This window comes from Bubalus bubalis, chromosome 21, assembly GCF_019923935.1.
Source record: "Bubalus bubalis isolate 160015118507 breed Murrah chromosome 21, NDDB_SH_1, whole genome shotgun sequence".
NCBI classification, from domain to species: Eukaryota; Metazoa; Chordata; class Mammalia; order Artiodactyla; family Bovidae; genus Bubalus; species Bubalus bubalis.
This window is the reverse complement of record NC_059177.1, coordinates 18,770,129-18,795,235: the sequence shown is the minus strand read 5'-3', so window position 1 is coordinate 18,795,235 and position 25,107 is coordinate 18,770,129. Positions and strand designations below refer to the sequence as shown.

General features: G+C 40.5%; 1 protein-coding gene across 3 annotated transcripts in view; it reads left to right on the top strand.

Annotated features, from left to right (window-relative positions):
- The window catches only part of GRM7 (glutamate metabotropic receptor 7), a 946,213-nt gene that overhangs the window by 730,138 nt on the left and 190,968 nt on the right, over positions 1-25,107 (top strand). For all 3 annotated transcript variants that reach the window (XM_044934328.2, XM_025272826.3, XM_044934327.2), the window contains exon 8: positions 13,978-14,913. In XM_044934328.2, the coding sequence (XP_044790263.2) occupies positions 13,978-14,913 (936 nt within the window). The remainder of the gene's footprint in view (positions 1-13,977; positions 14,914-25,107) is intronic.

Below are 25,107 nucleotides of genomic sequence, written 5' to 3'. Positions count from 1 at the left end.
GGTACCCAGGTCTCTGTAGTACAGAGGTAGTCTTTTTAGTTTGACTTCACTTGGTGTTCACCTGGAGACATATTTAGCTTAGTCTTGATGAACTGAGTAGGGGAGAGGCCATGCCAGTGAGTAAGGGTTTCATGAACCTAGGCATGGAGACGTTATGCAAGAGAAATCTGAAAGCCACGTGAAATAAGATCTTCTTTGTCTTATAATGAAGATCTGAAAGGCAATGCTAGAATCCCAATCAACATATTACTTAACCAATGTCACTGTTTCCTACAGTCTTACTGGAGGGGTGCAGATTCTGCAGTGTGTGGAGATAATAAATGTTACAAGAGGGGACTAAATTATTTGGTCTGGACTCCAGTGAATAGAAAGCACTGTCTTAAATCAAAGCACGTTCTCTCCTTAATAGCATTACTTCTCAGGGTCTTTAATAAACTAATATGCATTGTGGCTCCCCTGACATTATGATATTGAACCGTGTGGTTTTCTATGTTCAAAAGATAATGTTTCAGTGCTCGTATTCATCAGAATGAAATACAGGATAATGGTGCTAAATAATCTGTATAAAAACAGTTTCTATCCTCTAGTTCAGAAAATGGAACCAAGAGATTCAGAGGCTTGGCGGAGGGGGGAGGGGCGGGGGGAGAAACTAGAAAGGAGGGAAAAGAAAACAGGAAATCAAATGCTCTTCCTGTCTCCGTGGGTAAACTTAACTGATCAGCATGCTTCCCCACTTACCTGACAGAGAGCATGACTCAGCCCAGGTGAGTGGGTGAAAAGCAATTTGCAAGTTGTCTGGAGTGTGAAACCTACGATGAATGGCTGAGCTGGATAGAAAAGAAGATTTAGTAGCAGGAATAGGAGGACTTCTTTTGTTCTTGCATGTATAGTTTGTCATATTTAAGCAAGTCAGAGTTGGGAGGCTCAAACAAAAAGGAAGAATAAAGAGCATTCAACGGCAATAAAAGGAGGCATCCTCTCCTAAGGATTTATGTCGTTATATCTTTCTTGGAATAGAATTTGTCCAAGTTCCACTCCACCTTTCAGGCTCTATAGGAGATTTTAAAAAAAGCATAGTAGCCCTATTATCCCAGTGGAAGTAGAAGAGGTAGAATAGTATAGATAAAATGCCAAGAGATTTCAAAAGAAAGTGAGGACATCAGAGAAGGACATCAGAGAGGACATCAGCTTGGAGGCATCAGAGAAGACTCAGGTTATTTGAATGGTTGCAGAATTAGGGGAAAAACATGACAGATAAAACGATGCATATAAACTAAATAATGCCAATAGGGGAGCCATGGGGTCTTGAAGAGAAGCACAAACATAACCCTTTACTAGAAGAAAAATGGATGTTGTGGGCTGGAGACTGATGAGGCTGGAGGAAAGGGTTAGGGGTTTGCTCTGCAGTAACTTGAAGGCTAAAATGAGGCATCTGCACTGTCTCAGAGAGTAATTAAGAGAAGACAATAATGTAACTTTAATAGAGCAGCATTTAAGGACAAAGAGGAAAGGGGTTTATGGAAATAAATTGGAACAACTTATGCTATTTTTTCAGGGGAGCAAGGTGGAAAGGGTGTCAAAGATGACAGTGTAGTCACTAATAATAATTGTGGTAGATGTAACTCATTCAGCTTTTTACTTTGGCCCATACTGTGTGCTTATATATTACTTTTATCATTAATTCTGAAGCCAAATCCAATACCAAATTAATTCTAAAAGACAGTTTTGGATGAAGTATAAAAGAATAGATTTATTGATTTGCCAGGTAAAAAGGGGCAGAGCGGGCTAGTACCCTCAAAACTGTGTGTCCTAATGGGGGTGAGGGGAATGGCGTGAGGAATTTTGTAGTCAAAGGGCAGGGTTGTTGATAAAAATTAAGGTGCCTGAAGGGCCTGAATACCTTCAATCAGGAAATCTTCTGGCTTCAGATGATGATGCATGAACTGGAACTTTCTCTGGAATGAATGGAGTTTCATCAGGTAGTCAACACTTTCCATTTGGTGGGGGTTTTAGTTCTGAGGACTTCCCTGGTGGCTCAGACAGTAAAGCATCTGTCTACAATGCAGGACACCTGGGTTCAATCCCTGGGTCAGGAAGATTCCCTGGAGAAGGAAATGGCAACCCACTCCAGTACTCTTGCCTAGAAAATCCCATGGACAGAGGAGCCTGGTGTCCATGGGGTTGCAAAGAGTCAGACACGACTGAGCGACTTCACGTTCATGTTCACATTTAGTTCTGCAGAAGAGCTCAAGAGATTGTTAGGTGTATCCCTTGAGGAGAAACCAGGATGCTGTCCTAGTGAGTGAGTGAGTGAAGTCGCTCAGTCGTGTCCGACTCTTTGCAACCCCCATGGACTGTAGCCTGCCAGGCTCCTCCATCCATGGGATTCTCCAGGCAAGAATACTGGAGTGGGTTGCCATTTCCTTCTCCAGGAGAGCTTCCCGACCCAGGGATTGAGCCCAGGTCTCCCACATTGTAGTCAGATGTTTTACCATGTTTTGCCACCAGGCAAGTCATTATGCTATTCTTTGCTCCCATATCTCTGCAATGTGTCCCTTCCCTATTTATAATCTGAATCTGCCCTTTGGATTTCAGGGAACGGACACAGAAAGGCTTTTCTTTCCAGGACCCCATAGAGTCATCCTCAGTTTCAACTCTAGGAGGTAGTTCATGGGGTCACAAAGAGTTGGACAGGACCATGTGACTGAAGAATAGTTTAGTTCAGTTGCTGAGTGGTGTCTGACTCTTTGTGACCCCATGGACTGGAGCATGCCAGGCCTCCCTGTCCATCACCATCTCCCAGAACTTACTCGAAGTCATATCCATCAAGTCGGTGATGCCATCCAACCATCTCATCCTCTGTTGTCCCCTTCTCCTGCCTTCAATCTTTCCCAGCATTAGAGCCTTTCCAATGAGTCAGTTCTTCACATCAGGTGGCCAAAGTATTGGAGCTTCAGCTTCAGCATCAGTCCTTCCAATGAATATTCAGGACTGATTTCCTTTAGGATGGACTGGTTGGATCTCCTTGCAGTCTAAGGGACTCTTAAGAGTCTTCTGCAACACCTCATTTCAAAAGCATCAATTATTCAGCACTCAGCTTTCTTTATAGTCCAACTCTCACATCCATACATGACTACTGGAAAAACCATAGCCTTGACTAGATGGATCTTTGTTGGCAAAGTAATGCCTCTACTTTTTAATATGCTGTCTAGGTTGGTTATAACTTCTTCCAGGGAGCAAGTGTCTTTTAATTCCATGGCTTCAGTCACCATCTGCAGTGATTTTGGAGCCCAAAAAGATAGAGTCTCTCACTGTTTCCACTGTTTCCCTGTCTATTTGCCATTAAGTGATGAGACCAGATGCCATGGTCTTAGTTTTCTGAATGTTGAGCTTTAAGCCAGCTTTTTCACTCCCCTCTTTCACTTTCATCAAGAGGTTTAGTTCTTCTTCACTTTCTGCCGTAAGGGTGGTGTCATCTGCATATTTCTCCTGGCAATCTTAATTCCAACCTGTACTTCATCCAGTCCAACATTTCTTATGATGTACTCTGCATGTAAGTTAAATAAGCAGGGTAACAATATACAGCCTTGACTGAAGAACAAGAACAAATCAAAACTGTGTTTCACAGATGAAAAAAATAAGGTTCAGAAAGCTCAAATGGCTTGACCAGTGTCACTCTGCTAGGATTTGAACCCATGTCTGTTGGAGTCCAAGGCGTGTGTGGTAAGATTTGGAAAATGAGAAGGAAGGCAATACTTACAAGGTCTGAAATGCCATTATTACATTAATTGCTGATACTATGTGACTGTAAGAATAAGAGCTCAAGAGAGAGGTGAGGCCTGATAGTGGCCATCTTGAAGGTTTTGCCTAGATTAAGTTGATCATTGAAACCAAAATATCATAGCCATAACATTCCAGTAAAAATAATAATTATTTAGAAAGCTACTCAGGCACTTGCCTTGCACATGTTATCTCTTTTATAACAAATGTCTCAGTCATAACAAATAAGGTTGGGCAATGGATGCTCCAAGTTGTTGACTTGCCTTTGGTCAGTGTCTGGAGAGACGAAGCCTGCCTTTGAACCCAGAAAAGGCTGACTTCGTAGCTCCTGTTCTTTCTATTTTGAGCTGTAGCAAAGTTTACCAGAGGAGAATGTACAGAGAACAGTCAGCGACCTATTGAAACCCAGTTGTGTCCTTGTATGCAGGCTGTTTTTGTTTTTGTTTTTGTTTTCACTCTCCATGGTGTATTAATTATGTTCCACTACCTAGCAACTCAGTTCTCCAGATTTAATTCCCTTTCTTCCCTCAAAATGCCAAGGACATTTCAAGTATAAATGTACACTCTATAGATGTGTGTGTATTAAATGAACAAAAAATAGATGAGACTCACATAAGTCCTTATGGATCCTTTCATCAAGTCTAATTACAATAAAAGTGCATAAAATTGCAATTTTGGCTGGGGAAAAATCCCTTCTAGAGGAGGGGTCAATCTTTCCTCTCACCTCTTTCACCTGCCAGGGCCCTTGAGTCCACTCTCAGATACTGAGCATCCATCACTGAATAAATGGACAGAAGCTCTGACCTCATGGAGTTTACAGAGGAGTTGGGGGACAGACTTTAATGAGTCGCATATTTGCATAATTACAAATGGTGCTAGAGTCTTTGAAGAGGGATCCATGAGGGGTTATAAAAGGAGGAATCAACCCAGTGCGGGTGGGTGTCCTGAGCAAGAGTTGAGGGGGTCGAGGAGTTGCTGAACATCCCGTGACAGCAGAAGGGGCTCTGTGGGACAGGATGCTTCCTGGGACTCACGTAGCCAGCCGGGAGAAGCCACCTACTGTGTGTCCCTGACAGACAACACTCGCTAGCAGGTCTAAGAGCAAGAAGAAGTCACTGAGGAATAAACAAAAAGATGACCTGGTCAGATCTCCACATAAATCCGTCTAGCTGTAGTCAGAGGATGGGATTAGAAAATGCCAGCAGGAAAGGGAGGCCAAGAAACCCCACAGAATGCTTTTGCAGAGGAAGTGTGATAACAAAGGTGAGAAAAGAGAATTCATTTCTCGAAAGTGTTCATTTTTGACTCCTTTGGTCCTGACCCAGGAAGCTTACTTACTATACAGTTTGTTGGATAAACTAATTAATGTACGTGATGACAAGAGATAAATCCAGCACAGGTTGTTGGTCACTTGGATATGGGAGGGGGAGTAAAGGAAGGGAAGAGGTCTAGGATGACACCACTCCTGATTTATGGATTGATAAATCTGCAATGTGCTAGGGCTTTGTTCTTCTCTTTTCATTTCCTCTGAGTCAGCCAGTGTTTTCTGCAAAAGACCAGATAGTAAATAAGTTGGGTTTTACAGGCCTTGCATTCACAGCTCCTCCATTCTCATTGTAGCGTACAGTCAGCCATAGATAATATGTAAATGAACAGTGTAGTGACAGGGGTCCGATAGAATTACTCATGAAACCAGATGGTGGGCAGGATTTGGCTCACTGGGGCCATAGCTGGCCAGTCCCTGGTGCAGATCATGAGTTCAGTTTTGACCAAGCTTGTTTGAGGTATTTTTGAGGCATATATGTGAATATGTTTGTCTTATACATTATCCTTAAGTCTATGCTTTAAAAAAAAAAATAAACTGCTTTCAGTTGTTTTTAATAAATAAAGCACGATTAAATGCCTAATGTTTATTGGTAAGCATCATTTAGAGAACTGTGTCCCCAGAGAGGGACTAAATAAGAAATGATTTGTGGTTAGCATGTAAATTATAAGGAAATGGCTCCTCTCCTGGCAGTATTGTTTCCAAAAGAGATAGCTGACCAGTGTCAGCTCAGTGTGGCCATCTGAGTGTATGATATTTTTGAAGCATGTCAACATTGTGAAAACTTGGAGGTTCCACAGAAAGCTGATTCTTCTGGGGAAAAGATAAATAAAAGGAAGTTCTCAAGCCAAGTCAAGTCAACCCTTTGTAATTAGAGGGATAGAAAGGTTTGATGAAGAAAGAGAAATCTACAGTTACTGTAGGGGTAGACTGTTCAGTCAGTCTGGGAGCTTTTAATTATGCAAATGTAACAAGAACTACCCCATTTTCCATTGTGTTTAAGGAAAATGCAGGCACTGAAACAGTAAATGCAGATCATTTAGGCAGAATTGTTATGAAATCTGTTCTTGATGGGTAATTTAATATATATATTTATATGGACATATAATTTGATTTGTGTTCCTTTAGCCTTTGTTTTTTGGAGCAAGAATTATTTCTTACTCCCACCCACATCGTTTGTTTATGTGCTGGGCCTCTGTAGGCATTTTCTGTTATTTGGCCAGTAACATTATGAAACATAAGTCTGGAGACCTTTCTGAACTGGGGAAATTTGTAATTCCACTACAGCTCCATACTTTCCCATTAAATCATAAAAAGAGCATAACTGTACATTTTAGGCGACCTTCTCAGACTTTCATTAAAAGTGCATTAAAAGAGCGAGGGCATCGTAAGGTCAAGAATAGAAGCCTGCGGTCACTAGGTTCTCTAAACAACACAAATATTTTCTTCCAAACCCCAGCCCTTCAGAGAGTATAGTTCATCAGTTCCCAAACTTGTCTACATATTATCAAAGGAGCTTTTAAACACAATGCTGCCCCAAGAAGATCCCCAAGTGATTCATATGTACAAGCAAGCTTGGGAACAACATCACAAAAAAATGTCTCAGTAACAATACAGAACTATCTACATCTCAGAGCTCAAGGGACCCGATAGTGAGATGAAGCTCTGAGTCCCTCTGTGGATGCCCAGTGACTACTGTAGTTAAAAGCCAATCTTTTCATACTCTTTTATGTATTAATCTTTTATGTACAGTTTTATGAAGCAAGTGTATGGTACTTTCTTCCTTGAGTACATTAAAAATGATGAATTGTACAAGTAATTACACATTTCGAATACGTAGTATCCGAATTAAGTGTGTTTATAGCAGTCCTGAAATTCTGTTTTATAGTCCAGTCGTGCTGCCTAAGGTTTAACAATCAGGACTGAGTCTCAAAAAAAAAAAAAAAAAAAAAAGGCATAAACATGCTACAAAACTCCCTGTAAAGCCATTCCCCCTTACCCACTCCACACTGGAACCTAAAGCTGGTTCTTTTCTAGTGTTAAGTGTTCCACATTCCTGTGCATTTTTCCTGAAAAGATTTTCCCGTAAATTAGCCGGGACAAATATATTTTAATGAACAAATGGAGTTTTAATAGAAAGCTCTTTTTTAAATTAGCTCATTCTGTTACAGTTTTAATAAGCAAAAATAATATTGCAGGGAATTGTGCAATAAAAGCACCAGCCAGCCTGCTCTACCGAGTATGCGCTGGAAAGATGCAAATGGAATTTCACCGAAGAAAATATCTCTGGAGTGACACAATTTTCTTTCAAAGAGAAAACGTCTGTATGGGGAAAGGAACAGATCTCTTCTAGATAAAAATGGATGCACTGAACAGTGTTTATAAAAATCCTCTCAGTTTGATTCCTGCATTTGGCAGTAAGACAGAAACTCATTGGGTTTTATTTTAAAATTCCAGTGATTATAAGGTTTCTGCACCCCCTATGGAGTATAGAGCCAGACCCTTTTTTTCTTTGCCAGCACACGTGCTAAGAAACTTCAGCTGACAGGTGCTTTTTCATTGTCTCTGTATGAGCCAGAAGCAGTGGGGTCACAGCTGATTTTCTGAGTCCAGGTCTTCCCCACCCTCTTTTCTGAGTGCTTTCAGGAGACAAAACCAAGTGTTTCTGATTTCGTGTAATTCACACGAATTACAGTTTGCTTTTCTTCTGGAACTCTCTACTACTCATGCAAGAGCTTGAATTATTGGCTAACTGTCCACTAGTCTCAGGCCTTCACATACCAGATGCAGAAATAAGAAAGAGTGTATTAGTTAGAGTGTTTGACTGTAAGGAGTGGGGTACCCATGAGGTATTGGTTAACCAAGGGAAGTTGATCATTTCATGTTTACAATTCAGGGTTGGGTGGTACCAGTATTGGTTCATTTGGTTGACATCATGATGCCACTGTTAAAAAATGATTAAAGAAGACAATTTAGGTGGTACCAGCACACTTCACTTAACACTTTGTGGACAGTCTTCTTTCAGAGAACTGAAAAATGGAGTGGAAAGCAGAAAGCTCCTATAGGATAAAAAATGAAGAACAAGGAAAAGACATATAAAAATTATCTGATCAGCCTACATAGTCTTTTTGGGGTGAGAAGCTCCTGAATTCACTCAGCCTTTGAAGATTGGCTAATGGCTAAGTGGACATACTGCATTCCTGGCTGAATGAAGCTTGTTTATAGGAATGTGAAAGTTGTGTAAGTGTTGGCTTACTAGCATGACACCCCATAGAGGAGTGGCTCCATGTTGACCCTAGAAAGTTATTTCAACCCCATCAAAGATACAAATTCCATTTTGGTTTCTTTTACTAGCCTCAGCATGTTGGCTTTGTTCCTTCAGTTTGTGTCTTTGTGGTGCCAAAACGGCTGCTTCAGCTCCATGTTTCACATCTGTACACATCAAAGACTGATGACACCATGTCAGTTTTTCGTGTCTCTTCTTTAAAGAGTAAAGAACACTTTGCTTGGACACCACAAAAGACTTATTTTTGCTTTCATTAGCCAGAATTGCCTAACTTTCTCTTTATTAAACTTTTGATTTGCTTATTTATAAAAATCTATGTGCCACGCATGGTGCTAATTAATGGTACTAGCTCTACAGCAAGCTCTCTTGCCAAGAACTGAGATCTCAGCAGGCCTTCTCCGTGAGCCAGCTACTGAGCTGGTCCAGTCTCCATTAACCATAAACTTTGGGTGCCCAGGAAGGAGATGCATCCTTATCAGGGAATTTAGAACTGTCTTCTACAGAAGATAATGGTGACCATCCTAACATTTTTTCTAGTCTTTGTCAACCTGAAATAGACTGATATACATTGTTCCAGCAAAGATGGGTTTATTTGAACAAGGGAATTATAATTTGAAATCTGAAACTATGGCAAGCCACATGCAAGACCCCACACAGCAAGGGAAGGAGAATACTTTTACGGTGGGGAAAAGGAAGTTGGAGGGCAAAGGGTCCTTGGCTCTTCATTGGCTGAGTCCTTGCCAGGGAAGAGAAGTCTTCCTCCTTTTGAGTTCATCTGTGGGCACCGGGCTTGGAATCCTCCCTTTTTGGTCACCTGGCACTCTTTGAGATTTCTATTTTCTTTTTTTTTCTCATCTTTCTACAATTTTATTTTGCTTTCTGGCTAACTGAAACACAGTTTTGTTGCATAGTTCAGAGCAAACTTCAAATTTGCATTCTTGCTAGCCTTTTGACAAAGTCAATTGTCATTATAGTCGAGTATTTGACAAAGGATGAGATGGCTGGATGGCATCACCAGCTCAGTGGAGATGAGTTGAACAAACTCCAGGAAATAGTGAAGGACAGGGAAGCCTGGTGTGCTGCAGTCCATGGGGTTGCAAATAGTTGGACATGACTGAGTGACTGAACAACAACAAATCCATAGCCCTAAATTATTATTCTCTTTTAAATAGGTGCCCATGCCATTTGCAGCTGTTTATTCTTATTAAACAAGGCTCTGAATTTGTGTGGATAGGTAGAGATATAGACAAATCATGTGTATTGCTTTAACAAAATTCTCACTTACTGGAGTTCTTAAAGGTTAGTCAGTCCATTTATGGAACATAGATTATATTTTCAATAATGATTCTTGTTGTCAAAGCAAGTAAATTAGACTTTTGTTCATTTGGAGCAAGAGGCAACTTTGCTGCTTTAATATATACAATTAAATTGAATGGAGATCTACTTTAAATGAAAATTGAAAACAAATTAAGTAATCAGTCAATGTAATGTTTGTGGTTATAGCTTTTGTATATATTTGGTTAAGTCTGAGGGAAGAAAATCTGTTCAACTTTGCTGACCATTTTGTTTGAAAGGAGGAGGGGGTTGCAAGCTGGCAACACTTGAAATTGGCTTTAAAATATTACATATAATGATAATTTGTTTTTATATTTGAGCCCTACATCTGTTCCATAGATCAAGTTTAATCATATGACATTTTAGTTTTCACTCATGTTGGAATCAGGCCATCTCAAGCTTAGCTAACGAAATTTATTTGTAAGTTTTTTGTTGTTGTTGTTAATATTTCTTACTGATCATGAGTAGGGCCTTTTACTTTGACATTTGGAAACATTTGTATTAATAATAGCAATTTTTTTAGGCTCCCACTTCTTGAAATTGGACATTTATAAAGTTAATGCATGTCTCATTCTCTCTTATTACAAATTATTTCCTTAATTTTATGATTTTGGGACAGCTGCCAGTGACTGACTGGCTCAAAAATGATGATGTTGAGAAAGAAATGATTACGTTTTAAATTTAGTTAGATTTATTAGTGCTGACTTGGGCTTTGTGTTCATGCAAATGAGTTCATAGAAGTCATCGGAAGATTCTTGGGTCTCTGATTAAAGTTTAAATTCAACCACTAGAAGGTTATATTTTATAAAGTTTAATGTTTGAACCATTCTTTTTTTCCAGAGTTAACTACATTTGATTTGGATGTTAAATGTAGTTCTCATTCAAGTTTTGATGGAAATATCACACCCTGCTATACACTGCATCCTGTTTTAACACAGCAATGGAATTTCACTGTGCAATAAATTAGTAACCCCCCCTTATCTCTTAAAAGTAGGCATTTTTTTAAAAAGTCTCAGACTTTCCAGTATCTTTCTAATCTATATTTTAGTTCAAATATCATAAAAATTTAATTAACTAGATATGGGGATTATCAGCCAAATTTTTTCATTGGAATTTATTCTGTATTTTTCTCTTTTAAGTGAATCTTTTTTGCAGATTACAGATACTGAAGTTATTAGTTGGTATATTCTTCAAGACCCTTCAGTTCAGTTCAGTCACATCCAACTCTCTGCGACCCCATGGACGGGAGCATGCCAGGCTTCCCTGTCCCTCACCAACTCCTGGAGTCAGGACGTTTGGTGATAAGTAATATAAATGCAATTTAAAGTATTTAAGCATCACAGAATTTCCTGGCTCACATAATGACACAATGTATGGAAAACCTGCTTCAGGCACAGCTATATCCAGGAGCCTAAGCAAGCTCATGGATAGAGAGTCCTCTTCAACTCTCTGCTCTGCTTTCCTTTACATTGGCTTCCTTCTCTGACAAATGCCTTTCTTCTTGTAGCCATGCACACCACATCCATATATCCTGGAAACTGCAAGTCCAGCAAAAGCAAAGATTTTTGTCCTATGTAATCTCTGTAAAAGTAACAAAGTTAAATTCTGCATCATGCCATAATGACCCCATTCCTGATGCAGTCTCTGTGACTGGGAGGTTGGAACATGTCAGTGTTTACAAGATGTGACAGATAGAGAATCTCTAGCTATACCATCTGAGATTTTGTTAGAAATACATACTCTCAAGTCCCCTCCTAGTCCCAGTGAATCAGAAAATACGAGAGTGGGGCTCAGCATCAGTTCAGTTCAGCCAGTCAGTCCTGTCCAACTCTTTGTGACCCCATGAACTGCAGCACGCCAGGTGTCCCTGTCCATCACCAACTCCTGGAATTCACCCAAACTCTCAGTGATGCCATCCAGCCATCTCATCCTCTGTCATCCCCTTCTCCTCCTGCCCCCAATCCCTCCCAGCATCAGAGTCTCTTCCAATGAGTCAACTCTTCACATGAGGTGGCCAAAGTATTGGAGTTTCAGCTTCAGCATCAGTCCTTCCAAAGAATACCCAGGACTGATCTCCTTTAGAATGGACTGGTTGGATCTTCTTGCAGTCCAAGGGACTCTCGAGAGTCTTCTCCAACACCACAGTTCAAAAGCATCAATTCTTCAGCGCTCAGCTTTCTTCACAGTCCAACTCTCACATCCATACATGACCACTGGAAAAACCATAGCCTTGACTAGACAGACCTTTGTTGGCAAAGTAATGTCTCTGCTTTTGAATATGCTGTCTAGGTTGGTCATAACTTTCCTTCCAAGGAGTAAGCGTCTTTTAGTTTCATGGCTGCGGTCACCATCTGTAGTGATTTTGGAGCCCCCAAAAATAAAGTCTGACACTGTTTCCACTATTTCCCCATCTATTTCCCATGAAGTAATGGGGCCAGATGCCATGATCTTCATTTTCTGATGTTGAGCTTTAAGCCAACTTTTTCACTCTCCTCTTTCACTTTCATCAAGAGGCTCTTTAGTTCTTCTTCACTTTCTGCCATAAGGGTGGTGTCATCTGCATATCTGAGGTTACTGATATTTCTCCCAGCAGTCTTGATTGCAGCTTGTGCCCCTTCCAGTTCAGCGTTTCTCATGATGTACTCTGCACAGAAGTTAAATAAGCAGGGTGACAATATACAGCCTTGACGGACTCATTTTCCTATTTGGAACCAGTCTGTTGTTCCATGTCCACTTCTAACTGTTGCTTCCTGACCTGCATACAGGTTTCTCAAGAGGCAGGTCAGGCGGTCTGGTATTCCCATCTCTTTCAGAATTTTCCACAGTTTATTGTGACCCACACAGTCAAAGGCTTTGGCATAGCCAATAAAGCAGAAATAGATGTTTTTCTGGAACTCTCTTGCTTTTTCCATGATCCAGCGGATGTTGGCAATTTGATCTCTGGTTCCTCTGCCTTTTCTAAAACCAGGTTGAACTTCAGGAAGTTCACGGTTTACAACTTGCTGAAGCCTGGCTTGGAGAATTTTGAGCATTACTTTGCAAGCATGTGAGATGAGTGCAATTGTGCAGTAGTTTGAGCATTCTTTGGCATTGCCTTTTCTTTGGGACTGGAATGAAAACTGACCTTTTCCAGTCCTGTGGCCACTGCTGAGTTTTCCAAATTTGCTGGCATATTGAGTGCAGCAGGCTCAGCATACTGGGTTGTAAAAACCCCTCCAGGTAATTGTCAAAGAACTTCCCAATATCTCACAGTAAGCATGTGGTGGGGATGAAATTCAGAGGACTGATATCAGGAAAATAAAAATAATAGAAGCTGTGCTGGAAAAGATGAGATGTCATCCCAGCGATAAAGCTCTTATTTGTATCTAATGCCTTTACTTTTCAGAAGACTTTTAATTATGAATTCCCCTCCAGAAAGCCAGTATTCTAATTAAGTAAGCATACTTTCATCTTCCTCTAGGATATAGTGTTTCAGTTTAAATTTCATCTTCAAATAGGTACATGGCTAATCTTTAGAGGTTTCCAGACTGTATTATTTTCTTATCAAATGCTTCCAGAGCTACAATTAAAACTTTTGATAATGAACCTTATCACTCCTCTGTGGGAAATAGAATAGGTTCATTCAGTTCGAAACTTCTCAATGAAATGGCAGTGGTGCTTACAGAATTTTAGAAAAAGTGGCCAGCTCTGACATATCTTCCAAAAGAACTGAAAAACACTTTTTTTTTAAAGCATCTAATAAAGGAAATGAATGTAGCATTTCATATAAAAGATTTTTAACTTAACTTGGGACATTTGCACTTCTTATCCAGGAGACGGCAGTAGAGAGCGTGTCAGTAATCACTGACTAATTTTAAGAATCTTCTGAGTACTTGAAAATAAAGCTCCAAAGGCTCCTTTTCAGGATATTCTTATTTTGGGGTTCTAGGTGAGAACGGGAAATTTGTACTTCTGAAAGCTACCACAGGGATTCTTATAATCAGGCATGTTCGGCACACTCTATAGTAATTAGGAGGACTTCCCTAGTGGCTCAGACGGAAAAACATCTGCCTGCAATGCTGAAGACCCGGGTTCGATCCCTGGGTCGGGAAGAATGAGGATGCTACAGTGAATGGTAGGGGTCGAATCTTAGTTGTATCTTCTACCAGCTGGGATTAGTTTACCTCGTCAGGTCTCATATGTTGCTGTAATTGCTGGTTGTTTTTTCCTCTTAACTAACCTACCTGTTTCACCTCCTTATTTCTTGCTACAGATAGAGGACATGCAGTGGGGTAAAGGAGTCCGGGAGATCCCCGCCTCTGTGTGTACGATGCCCTGCAAGCCCGGGCAAAGAAAGAAGACACAGAAGGGAACTCCTTGCTGCTGGACCTGTGAGCCCTGTGACGGCTACCAGTACCAGTTTGATGAGATGACATGCCAGCATTGCCCCTACGACCAGCGGCCCAATGAAAACCGAACTGGCTGCCAGGATATCCCCATCATCAAACTGGAGTGGCACTCGCCTTGGGCTGTCATCCCCGTCTTTCTTGCCATGTTGGGAATCATCGCCACCATATTCGTCATGGCCACTTTCATCCGCTACAATGACACTCCCATCGTTCGGGCGTCTGGGCGGGAACTGAGCTACGTTCTGTTGACGGGCATCTTTCTCTGCTACATCATCACCTTCCTGATGATAGCCAAACCCGACGTGGCAGTGTGTTCTTTCCGGAGAGTGTTCTTGGGCTTGGGTATGTGCATCAGTTACGCAGCCCTCTTGACCAAAACCAATCGGATTTATCGCATATTTGAACAGGGCAAGAAATCAGTGACAGCCCCCAGACTCATAAGCCCAACGTCACAGCTGGCTATCACTTCCAGTTTAATATCAGTTCAGCTTCTCGGCGTTTTCATATGGTTCGGTGTTGACCCACCTAATATCATCATAGACTATGATGAACATAAGACAATGAACCCCGAGCAGGCCCGGGGGGTTCTCAAGTGTGACATTACGGACCTACAGATCATCTGCTCCTTGGGATATAGCATCCTTCTCATGGTCACGTGCACTGTGTATGCCATCAAGACTCGGGGTGTCCCAGAGAACTTTAATGAAGCCAAGCCCATCGGATTCACCATGTACACGACATGTATAGTTTGGCTTGCCTTCATTCCAATTTTTTTTGGCACCGCTCAATCAGCGGAAAAGGTAAGTGAAAATGCACACCACACCACACGTTTCAAAGACGTGTTTCTTTTTGTAAATATTGAAACCAGATTGAATGTATAGAGCGAGAGGTTTTAGAATGTAGAATGATATTCCCAAGCCTAGACAAATCCTGAATTAGTACAGATGGATGCTGCAGAAGTCTAAAACCTGCATTGAGCTGAGCTACGTTCATTCCACTGGAAACCAACCAAAGGTAAGTCTTTTCAAGTTAATTTATTAGAGTGATTCATTGTAGCAAGAGATTATCCAGCATAAAATAATCTGTCTCAACTAAGCCTTCGTATTCATTCATTACCCACTCCCTCTTCTTTCATACCTATTTCCTCAGGATAAGAGAGGAGGGACATAGTCCATTATTCCCAAGGATGAGGGTGATCGTTGCCAGCTCTCTTTCTTCGTAGCAGCTGTGTAGGCACTCCTTGTGGATTAGGTCATGTATGTGAGCTATACAACATGTATATTTACATGGATCTCTAAATTGGTGGATATAGGAGAACTTTGATGTTGATTCTACTCTAGGCTCCTAACAGCTGGATGTATATTAATTGTCTCAAATGATGGAATTAATGTAGCTGGATTAGCTATATTCAGCCATAAAAGTTCAAAGTTTTCAAAATGATTGGGCTTTACTATATTGGTCCAAGGTATGTTTGGTATACATGCTCCCATCATATAGTTACATGTTTTATATGGGTCAGTAAGTTTAGCAGTTGTAATATGTTGAATCTTAATGCAATCAGTGTGTGTCTATCTGGAGATCTGAATGTGGGCAGATCATGCAGTGCTACAGTGTTGATTCTGAACGTGATTTATATATATCTGAGTTCTGTGCTTACCCCTGTATGGTTGTGGGTATATGCAAATTGGGCAGTCCTAACAGGTTGATCTTAATGAGCTGTCTTGTCCTTTCCTCACTGACGTTGGCTCTGATTGGCTGGTACAGCTGAAACCAGAACTGGGACTAAGCCCTCACTGGCATGCTCTAGAGAGAGAGTGCAAGTGTAGCTTGATGAGAGGTCAGCACATCAGATGTGGAGCCTGATTCCATGCTACTTTGGAGAAGTCTATTAAACATTCAAGGACTTCGTGCCCTAAATGGGGAAAACAAGGACTGAAGTCGAAATGTCTACAAATTTACATATCCTTGCTTCTCAAATTAGTTGAATCTGACTGCTTACATTGTTACTTCTGTTCTCTGTATAATCATAGAAGGGATTAGTGGACTTTGGCTAGTTTTCCAACTGAAAATATGTCTTTCCCCTAAATGGTTTGATTCAGCAGCTAGAAGTTTGGGCTGTCTTTAAAATGAAAATGAAACCACATAGTATTCTAAAACCAAGGACTGTGAATGGTTCCAGATTATGATTTGAGTCATAAAAGGAAGTCCTTAGAGTAAGTTCTTCTAAAATATATGCTCAAGGAGCATAGTATGTGTCAGAAATGTGTTTCAAATTCATAACACATGTGTACTGTGAAACCAACTTGAATATCATTTCATTACTTTATCTATCCTTGGGCCAGAGGAATAGTGACATGCCAGTTGGAGTAGTGAAATGCAGTGTATGCCAGTAAGTTGATAACCATGGACATGTTCATGGGGAATGATGTGCAGCATCAAAGTCTATGGACGTGATAATTATTACCCATGCAACAGCTTAAAAACATGAAATCTTTTTCTTGGAAATTTATGCTTGAGAAATGTGAAAGGCAGGCATCATTGCAATTGTTCTATAGATGAGCCTTGTTTTAATGAATATTTGGCAATATAGGTCTCTACCATTTCATTTATTATTTCTGGTCATGACTTTGAATCTTGTCAGTTAAGATCAGGGGTATAATTTACCCACTTAAAAACTTGAGAAGTATAGCTGTGGTACATATACACAATGGAGTATTACTCAGCCATTAAAAAGAATACATTTGAATCAGTTATAATGAGGTGGATGAAACTGGAGCCTATTATACAGAGTGAAGTAAGCCAGAAAGAAAACACCAATACAGTATACTAACGCATATATATGGAATTTAGAAAGATGGTAACAATAACCCTGTGTACGAGACAGCAAAAGAGACACTGATGTATAGAACAGTCTTATGGGCTCTGTGAGAGAGGGAGAGGGTGGGAAGATTTGGGAGAATGGCATTGAAACATGTAAAATATCATGTATGAAACGAGTGCCAGTCCAGGTTCGATGCACGATACTGCATGCGTGGGGCTGGTGACTGGGACGACCCAGAGCGATGGAATGGGGAGGGAGGAAGGAGGAGGGTTCAGGATGGGGAACACATGTATACCTGTGGCGGATTCATTTTGATATTTGGCAAAACTAATACAGTTATGTAAAGTCTAAAAATAAAATAAAATAAAAAATAAAAATAAAAAAAAAAAAACTTGAGAAGTATAGAAGTTTTCAGGATTTGAATTCACTGATTCTAAGTGTTCTAAAAGACATTGCATTGGGAGAACAGGATTACAGGAATAATTAAGCTGGCTTTAAGCAATGTGCTTTGTACACCAGGGTTTAGAAGGCATATATTTCTATTAGTGTATTCTCAATGGACTATGATGTTTTGCATTGTCGATTCACACAGTTAAAGGTACTCAATTGCCAAATGGAACCAGTGAATTTTGTATGAAAATGTGCATGCCTTTGTGGTAGGCATATGGCTAGAGAAGCATGAGTGATCAATTAAAAATATTTTTCTTCTGTAAATGAAACCATGAAATTTGAGTTGTGGAAGGCAGCACATTGCAAAATGCAAAAAGATATCACACTGAAGGCATTATTGCCAACCTAAAACATACAAAATCACAGTCCTTCCATTTTTGTTTAGATTTAAGAGTTGAAGTATTTCATAGAAGAATAGAAGAATTCCATTGTTATAAGACACACAAAAAAAGACAGATTAAGCAATGAGCTCAGTAATAACTGTTTACTCTTTCAGGAAATTGAATTTGTTTTGATTAACGACATCTTTGTGAAACTTCTCATCAGTTGAGTTCATTAGCACAGCATCAAGTACGAGTACGTACATTAGCACAATATGAGAAGTATTGTCTTGCAAAACATCAGCCCTCATGAATTTGATTTTTGCTTTTGTTAAGGAGGGCACAGAATATGATCATTGTCTTCTCTTATCCTTGCTAACCTTGTGACTTCTAGAATGAGGATCTTGTGACGTGGCCAGGGATGGAAGAGGGAAACTCTAGCCATAAAATAACGTTTCCTTATCTAAGGATTAAATTTATGTGACTGAAATGATTCAAGGAAACACTGTAAATGGTAGAACAATAGCACAGCAAGAGCTAGCTTGTCTAGAGAAGTGCTCTGATATCCTGTTGTTGCACACTGGTACAATCTGTGAGAGCAGTCTCACAGATTCATGGAAAACAGGCTTGGCTTGTGGGCATATCTTTACAAAAACTTGTGTGTGCACCCAGGGACGGAGAATACAGGTTACCCTGCCCAAATCTGGGAAACCCTATAGATGGTGTGTTTATCTGGGGTTTTTAGCCAGTTGTCTGGAGAACTTTCTAGGTAAGCCAATATTTCGTTTCTTACACATGGTCAAGAAGACAAGTTTTGTACCCATTGGCTCTACAAAGGCAATAAGAGAGTCCCTTGGATTGCAAGGAGATCCAGTCAGTCCATCCTAAAGGAAATAAGTCCTGGGTGTTCATTGGAAGGACTGATGTTGAAGCTGAAACTCCAATACTTTGGCCACCTGATGCGAAGAACTGACTCATTTGAAAAGACCCTGATGCTGGGAAAGATTGAGGGCAGGAGGAGAAGAGGACGACAGAGGATGAGATGGCTGAATGGCATCACCGACTCAATGGACATGGGTTTGGGTGAGCTCCGGTGATAGAGAGGGAGGCCTGGCATGCTGCGCTTCATGGGGTTGCAAAGAGTCAGACACGACTGAGCGACTGAACTGAACTAAACAAATGACACTTTCTAAATATGTCCTGATTTCTAATTTAAGCACCTTTGGGAATAAATTAATTATCATGCCAAAGAAATGGGGGTTCCATCAAAGAACCAAAAGGTCAGAAAGATACTATCCATGGTCAGAGACAAAGTATAGAGTCAGAAGGTCTGAGTAAAGCATCAACGTCATAGTTTGGACTGGAGCTCTTAAAAGCTACGCCCAAGGCACTGGCTCTGAACCAGAGATAACAAGAGAGCAGGCAGAGAGGTGTGTTCCCCAGGAGTATTTCCTGAAGGACTGGGACTACACAACAGACCTTCTGATCTTTCATTGATAGCAGATAACACCCCAGAATCTGAACACAAAGCAAGACCAGCCCAGGATCAGAAATATTAGGCAGGGAGGTAATCATCCCCTAATCTATGCCCAAGGCAGACATCACTAATCAATCATGGCACGCTTCCCCTGAAACCCTGGAGTGGTCTTAAAGTCCTTATCGTTACAGTGTTTAGGCAACCACTACCAATGCATCTGAACTGGAAGGAACTTGACATCCATGTGCTATTTCTGACTTAGTGTTGGGTTCCAACGAATGACTGCTGATACCTCTTCCCATCGAGCTGTTTGTTGTTACTGTGCTAAAGACATTGAACAGTTTTCATTAAGATTAATCTGATTAAAGGCAAAGAATAGTCAGGGAAATGGGATGTGCTTTAATTAGTCTTCCTTTTGTCTCTGATCATACATCTCTTTTTTTTTAATTGCCTAGTGCCATGCAGGAAGGAAAAGACCTAGTTCTCTTGGAAAGTAATATATCACTTTATGCTTCAACGCTATTTGAATTGATTAAAAACTTCTCCTGGTCTTTAAGCAATTGAAAGAACTATTATGAAATACCTAGTATGTCCCTAGTGCTCTGTGAAGGTCTCTGATGCAGATGTAAAGACGACACCATCCTTGTAGGATGGGAACGGGAAGCTAGTGGTCCACACAGGCCTCTAAAACACATCACCTAGTGTAGGATAAACTATAGTTATCACACAAAAAGTACAAGATGGACACAGAGAAAGGGACCTCCAGTTACATGTCAGGAAAAATGCAATCAAGAACCAGAAGTTAACAAGCAGAGGAAATGCTAAGACAATCCAGTAAGAAATTATATCCAGTGTGAATAAATAAAAGGAAGCTGCTTTCAACATATGGTCTGTGGAGTGAGGAATTAAGACTGCATTTAGGATATTTTGACTTTGCAAATCTGAGAGGGTGTAATAATAAAATTTAATTAAAACCTCATCATATGGGCAAAGTTTGATGCGATGTGAATCCCATGTTTCCTTCTCATATCAAGCTTTTGGCAAGAATCACATCTTTTGGGTGGGCCAAGTGAATTTTAAATACTATAGCATGTAAACTGAAACCCCCAGTGTTCTTTCTTAGGATGAAATACTCCCTTATGCATATGTTGAGTTAGGCATGGTCTTCCCTGTGATGTGGGGCTTCCCCGGTGGCTCAGATGGTAAAGAATCTGCCTGCAATATAAGAGACCTGCATTCGATCCCTGACTTTGGAAAATCCCCTGAAGAAGGGAATAGCAACCCACTCCAGTATTCTTGCCTGGAGAATTCCATGGACAGAGGAGCCTGGTGGGCTACAGTCCATTGCGTTGCAAAGAGTCAGACATGAATGACTGAGTGACTAACACTTGTTCCCTGTGATGCAACCACCACCTTCTTCTCCAGTTTGGGGGGCCTAAACTCTGAAACAGAGATAATGATGAAGTGGAAGATTCAGAAATCCAAACTGTGAAGGGCCGTGTTTGGACCTTGTCCTTAAAGCTATGGAGATCCATCAAAAGTTTCCAAGTGTGGGAGGAATGTGAGCATAGGATATCTTGGAAAGTAAATCCCAGCAATAGTACTGGAGGATGAACCAAGGTGAGGCGACTAGGTGACTAGGTAAGTAGCTATTGTCATGCATGGATAAAAAGATGGCATTGCCTTGAAGGAAGCCTGAAGGACTAGAAAAGATAGAGCAGGTCTAAAAGCTGTTTTGAATGGTTTGAACATTAAAAGAATATGTAAATAGGCTTTATTTTATCTTTCTTTTTGTGTTATTCTGCTTTATTGCTGAAATAAGAGATATGGACTTTTTTGTGTATGTAGGTTTTTGCAAATAACATTGCCCACTTTTAATCTTTTCAAATAGCAACTAAGTGAGGAAACAAAGGGCTCTTACCATCCAGCCCTCTAGAGACAATCATTGTCAACAGCCTAATGGCTCTACCTCTAGATGTATGAGTACACTCCCCCGCCCACACACACACATTTTAAAATAAAAGTTATTATTTTCCCTTCTGAAATGCTCACTAATACCTTCACCTCACATCCAAACACAGTGGAGGGAACTATCCTAGGGAACAGACAATGCTGAGGCCCTCTCTTCGTCCACCCACACTGTGATGGGCATGGATACTCATGGTCGTGATGTTACTTCTGCCCTTTAGTCTTGTCCATTCAAATCTTTATCAAAAGCTTGTGAAACCATCTCTTCTCTGCTTCCTACTGTGACCTTGGTGGTAGCTGAGCTTCTCTCCTAACAGTCCTCTGAAGCCGGCTGTTTGCACATCTGATAGTACCAACAGCATGGGATAGGACAGTCCTCTTGTCTCCCTTCATGACGCATCAGCTAATTTCAAGAGCAGAAAGGTAGGACACTCGGTGCCTTCACCATCTTCGTCCTTTCCTTTAGCCAGAAAAGGTCATTTGACAGGTAAAACCCAAGAGCCTGTGTAAAACTGAACTGAGCTAGAACTAATAAAGAAATAACTTAGTACATTAAAACAAAGGCCCCAATTGTTGAAGGTTTGAACACAGCGTCCAAACCTTGTTTTACTCAAGAAAAACATTTCTGCTGAAAAGATGACTCAGCAAGAGTCTTGAATCTGCTCCTCCCCATAGTATGCTCCCTAGAGCCTAGTTTCCCCATTAGAAGTCTTTCATTTTGAGACCTCAGCCACTGAAACACTTGGTAACAGAGACCAAGGCCTCATCTTTATAACTAGGATCAAGAGAATCAGACAAATCTCTGTTCTTAGGCAAATCTAAAAATGTCACAGACCACTTACCATTTTTACAAACAACTCTTCTCAAAGCAACTCTTCCAACTCTTTTTTGTTGGAAATCTCAACGAAGCATGGTCTACTCATGAACAGTCAGAGCATTGCCAAATCCAGCCTTGGGGGCCTGAGGTCCCCGTACCGTAGATCATACTACTGGTCCCATTAGGGTTTCTTTCAATTCCCAGTTGCCCTCTGATCCTGAAAGACCGTTCCTCCCTACTCAATCCTCCTGTGGGTCTCTGAATCTAATCATCACACATCTGGAGGTGTGTCATTTAACCTTTCTGGTCCTAGGGTTTATCATCTGCACAATGGGTATAATTATTTCTGCTCCGAGGTTTGTTTAAGACCAAATGAGCAAAACATTCAAAAGGCTGAAGAGACCAGATACTAGTGAGGCTGTGGGGCAGGAACTCTCATACTCTGCTGGTGGGAGTGTCAACAATAGGATAATCACTTTGGGAAACAGTTTGGCGGGTTCTTAAAATGGAAAGCATGCACCAACCATACTCCTAGCCATTTCTCCTGTTTTCACCCATGAGGCATGAATGAATAAGTATACAAAGATGTTCAAGTGAATGGTTTTGTAGATTTATTTTTTATTGTTCAAAATTGAAGACAATTCAAGTAAACATCAGGAGGTGAATTGATAAGCAAATTACTCTCTATCCATAAGATAGAATACTACTCTTCAGTAAAAAGCATTGGGCAGTTGATACATCCAGCACCATGTACAAATCTGAAATAATTATGCCAAGTGAAAGAAGGCAGACTAAAAAAAGAATACATATTCATGATTCCATTTATATCAACTTCTTTTTAATATACAAATGAATCTATAGTAATAACAGATCAGTTGTGGGCTGGGGGTGAGGATGGTACTGAAGAATTACCAGAAGCACGAGGAAACTTGAAGGGTGATGTATGTGTTCATCTCTTGATTATGCTGATGGTTTAGTGTGTGTGTGTGAAAGTTCATAAAATTGCATCCTTAAAATGTGTGCAGTTTATTATGCAACAGTTCATTGTTAACTGGCTCAGTCATGTCCAACTCTTTGCAGCCCTGTGGATTGCAGCACTCCAGGCTTCCCTGTTCTTCACCAACGCCTGCAGCTTGCTCAAACTCATGTCCATTTAGTCAGTGATGCCTTCCAACCATCTCATCCTCTGTTCTCCCCTTCTCCTTCCACCTTCAATCTTTCCCAGCATCAGGGTCTTTTCCAATGAGTCAGTTCTTTGCATCAGGTGGCCCAAGTATTGGAGCTTCAGCTTCAGCATCAGTCCTTCCAGTGGATATTCAGGACTGATTTCCTATAGGAATGACTGGTTTGATCTCCTTGCTGTCCTTATATATCAATAAAGCCTTTAAAAATGCTTTGCACAGAAACCCTTTTCTGCCTCTCCTTTTCCTTCTTTATCTCCAAATGTAATAGTTGTTTTTTTCTTTTTTTATTATTTTAATATAAATTTATTTATTTTAATTGGAGGCTAATTACTTTACAATATTGTAGTGGTTTTTGCCATACATCAACATGAATCCGCTATGGGTGTACATGTGTTCCCCATCCTGAATCCCCCTCCCACCTCCCTCCCCATCCCATCCCTCTGGGTCATCCCAGTGCATCAGCCCTGAGCATCCTGAATCATGCATCGAACCTGGACTGGCGATTCGTCTCACATATGATAATATACATGTTTCAATGCCATTCTCCCAAATCATCCCAGCCTCGCCCTCTCCCACAGAGTCCAAAAAACTATTCTATACATCTGTGTCTCTTTTGCTGTCTCACATACAGGGTTATCATTACCATCTTTCTAAATTCCATATATATGTGTTATTATACTGTATTGGTATTTTTCTTTCTGGCTTACTTCACTCTGTATAATAGGCCAGTTTCATCCACCTCATTAGAACTGATTCAAATGTATTCTTTTTAATGGCTGAGTAATACTCCATTGTGTATATGTACCACTGCTTTCTTATCCATTCATCTGCTGATGAACATCTAGGTTGCTTCCATGTCCTGGCTATTATAAACAGTGCTGCGATGAACACTGGGGTACATGTGTCTCTTTCCCTTCTGGTTTCCTCTGTGTGTATGCCCAGCTGTGAGATTGCTGGGTCATATGGCAGTTCTATTTCCAGTTTTTTAAGGAATCTCCACACTGTTCTCCATAGTGGCTGTACTAGTTTGCATTCCCACCAACAGTGTAAGAGGGTTCCCTTTTCTCCACACCCCCTCCAGCATTTATTGATTGTAGACTTTTGGATTGCAGCCATTCTGACTGGCGTGAAATGGTACCTCATGGTGGTTTTGATTTGCATTTCTCTAATAATGAGTGATGTTGAGCATCTTTTCATGTGTTTGTTAGCCATCTGTATGTCTTCTTTGGAGAAATGTCTGTTTAGTTCTTTGGCCCATTTTTTGATTGGGTCATTTATTTTTCAGGAATTGAGCTGCGGGAGTTGCTTGTATATTTTTGAGATTAGTTGTTTGTCAGTTGCTTCATTTGCTATTATTTTCTCCCATTCTGAAGGCTGTCTTTTCACCTTGCTTAGAGTTTCCTTTGTTGTGCAGAAGATTTTAATGTTAATTAGGTCCCATTTGTTTATTTTTGCTTTTATTTCCAATATTCTGGGAGGTGGGTCATAGAAGATCCTGCTATGATTTATGTCGGAGAGTGTTTTGCCTATGTTCTCCTCTAGGAGTTTTATAGTTTCTGGTCTTACGTTTAGATCTTTAATCCATTCTCAGTTTATTTTTGTGTATGGTGTTAGAAAGTGTTCTGGTTTCATTCTTTTACAAGTGGTTGACCAGTTTTCCCAGTACCACTTGTTAAAGAGATTGTCTTTTCTCCATTGTATATTCTTGCCTCCTTTGTCAAAGATAAGGTGTCCATAGGTGCGTGGGTTTATCTCCAGGCTTTCTATTTTGTTCCATTGATCTATATTTCTGTCTTTGTGCCAGGACCATACTGTCTTGATGACTGTGGCTTTGTAGTAGAGCCTAAAGTCAGGCAGGTTGATTCCTCCAGTTCCATTCTTCTCTCTCAAGATTGCTTTGGCTATTCGAGGTTTTTTGTATTTCCATACTAATTGTGCAATTATTTGCTCTAGCTCT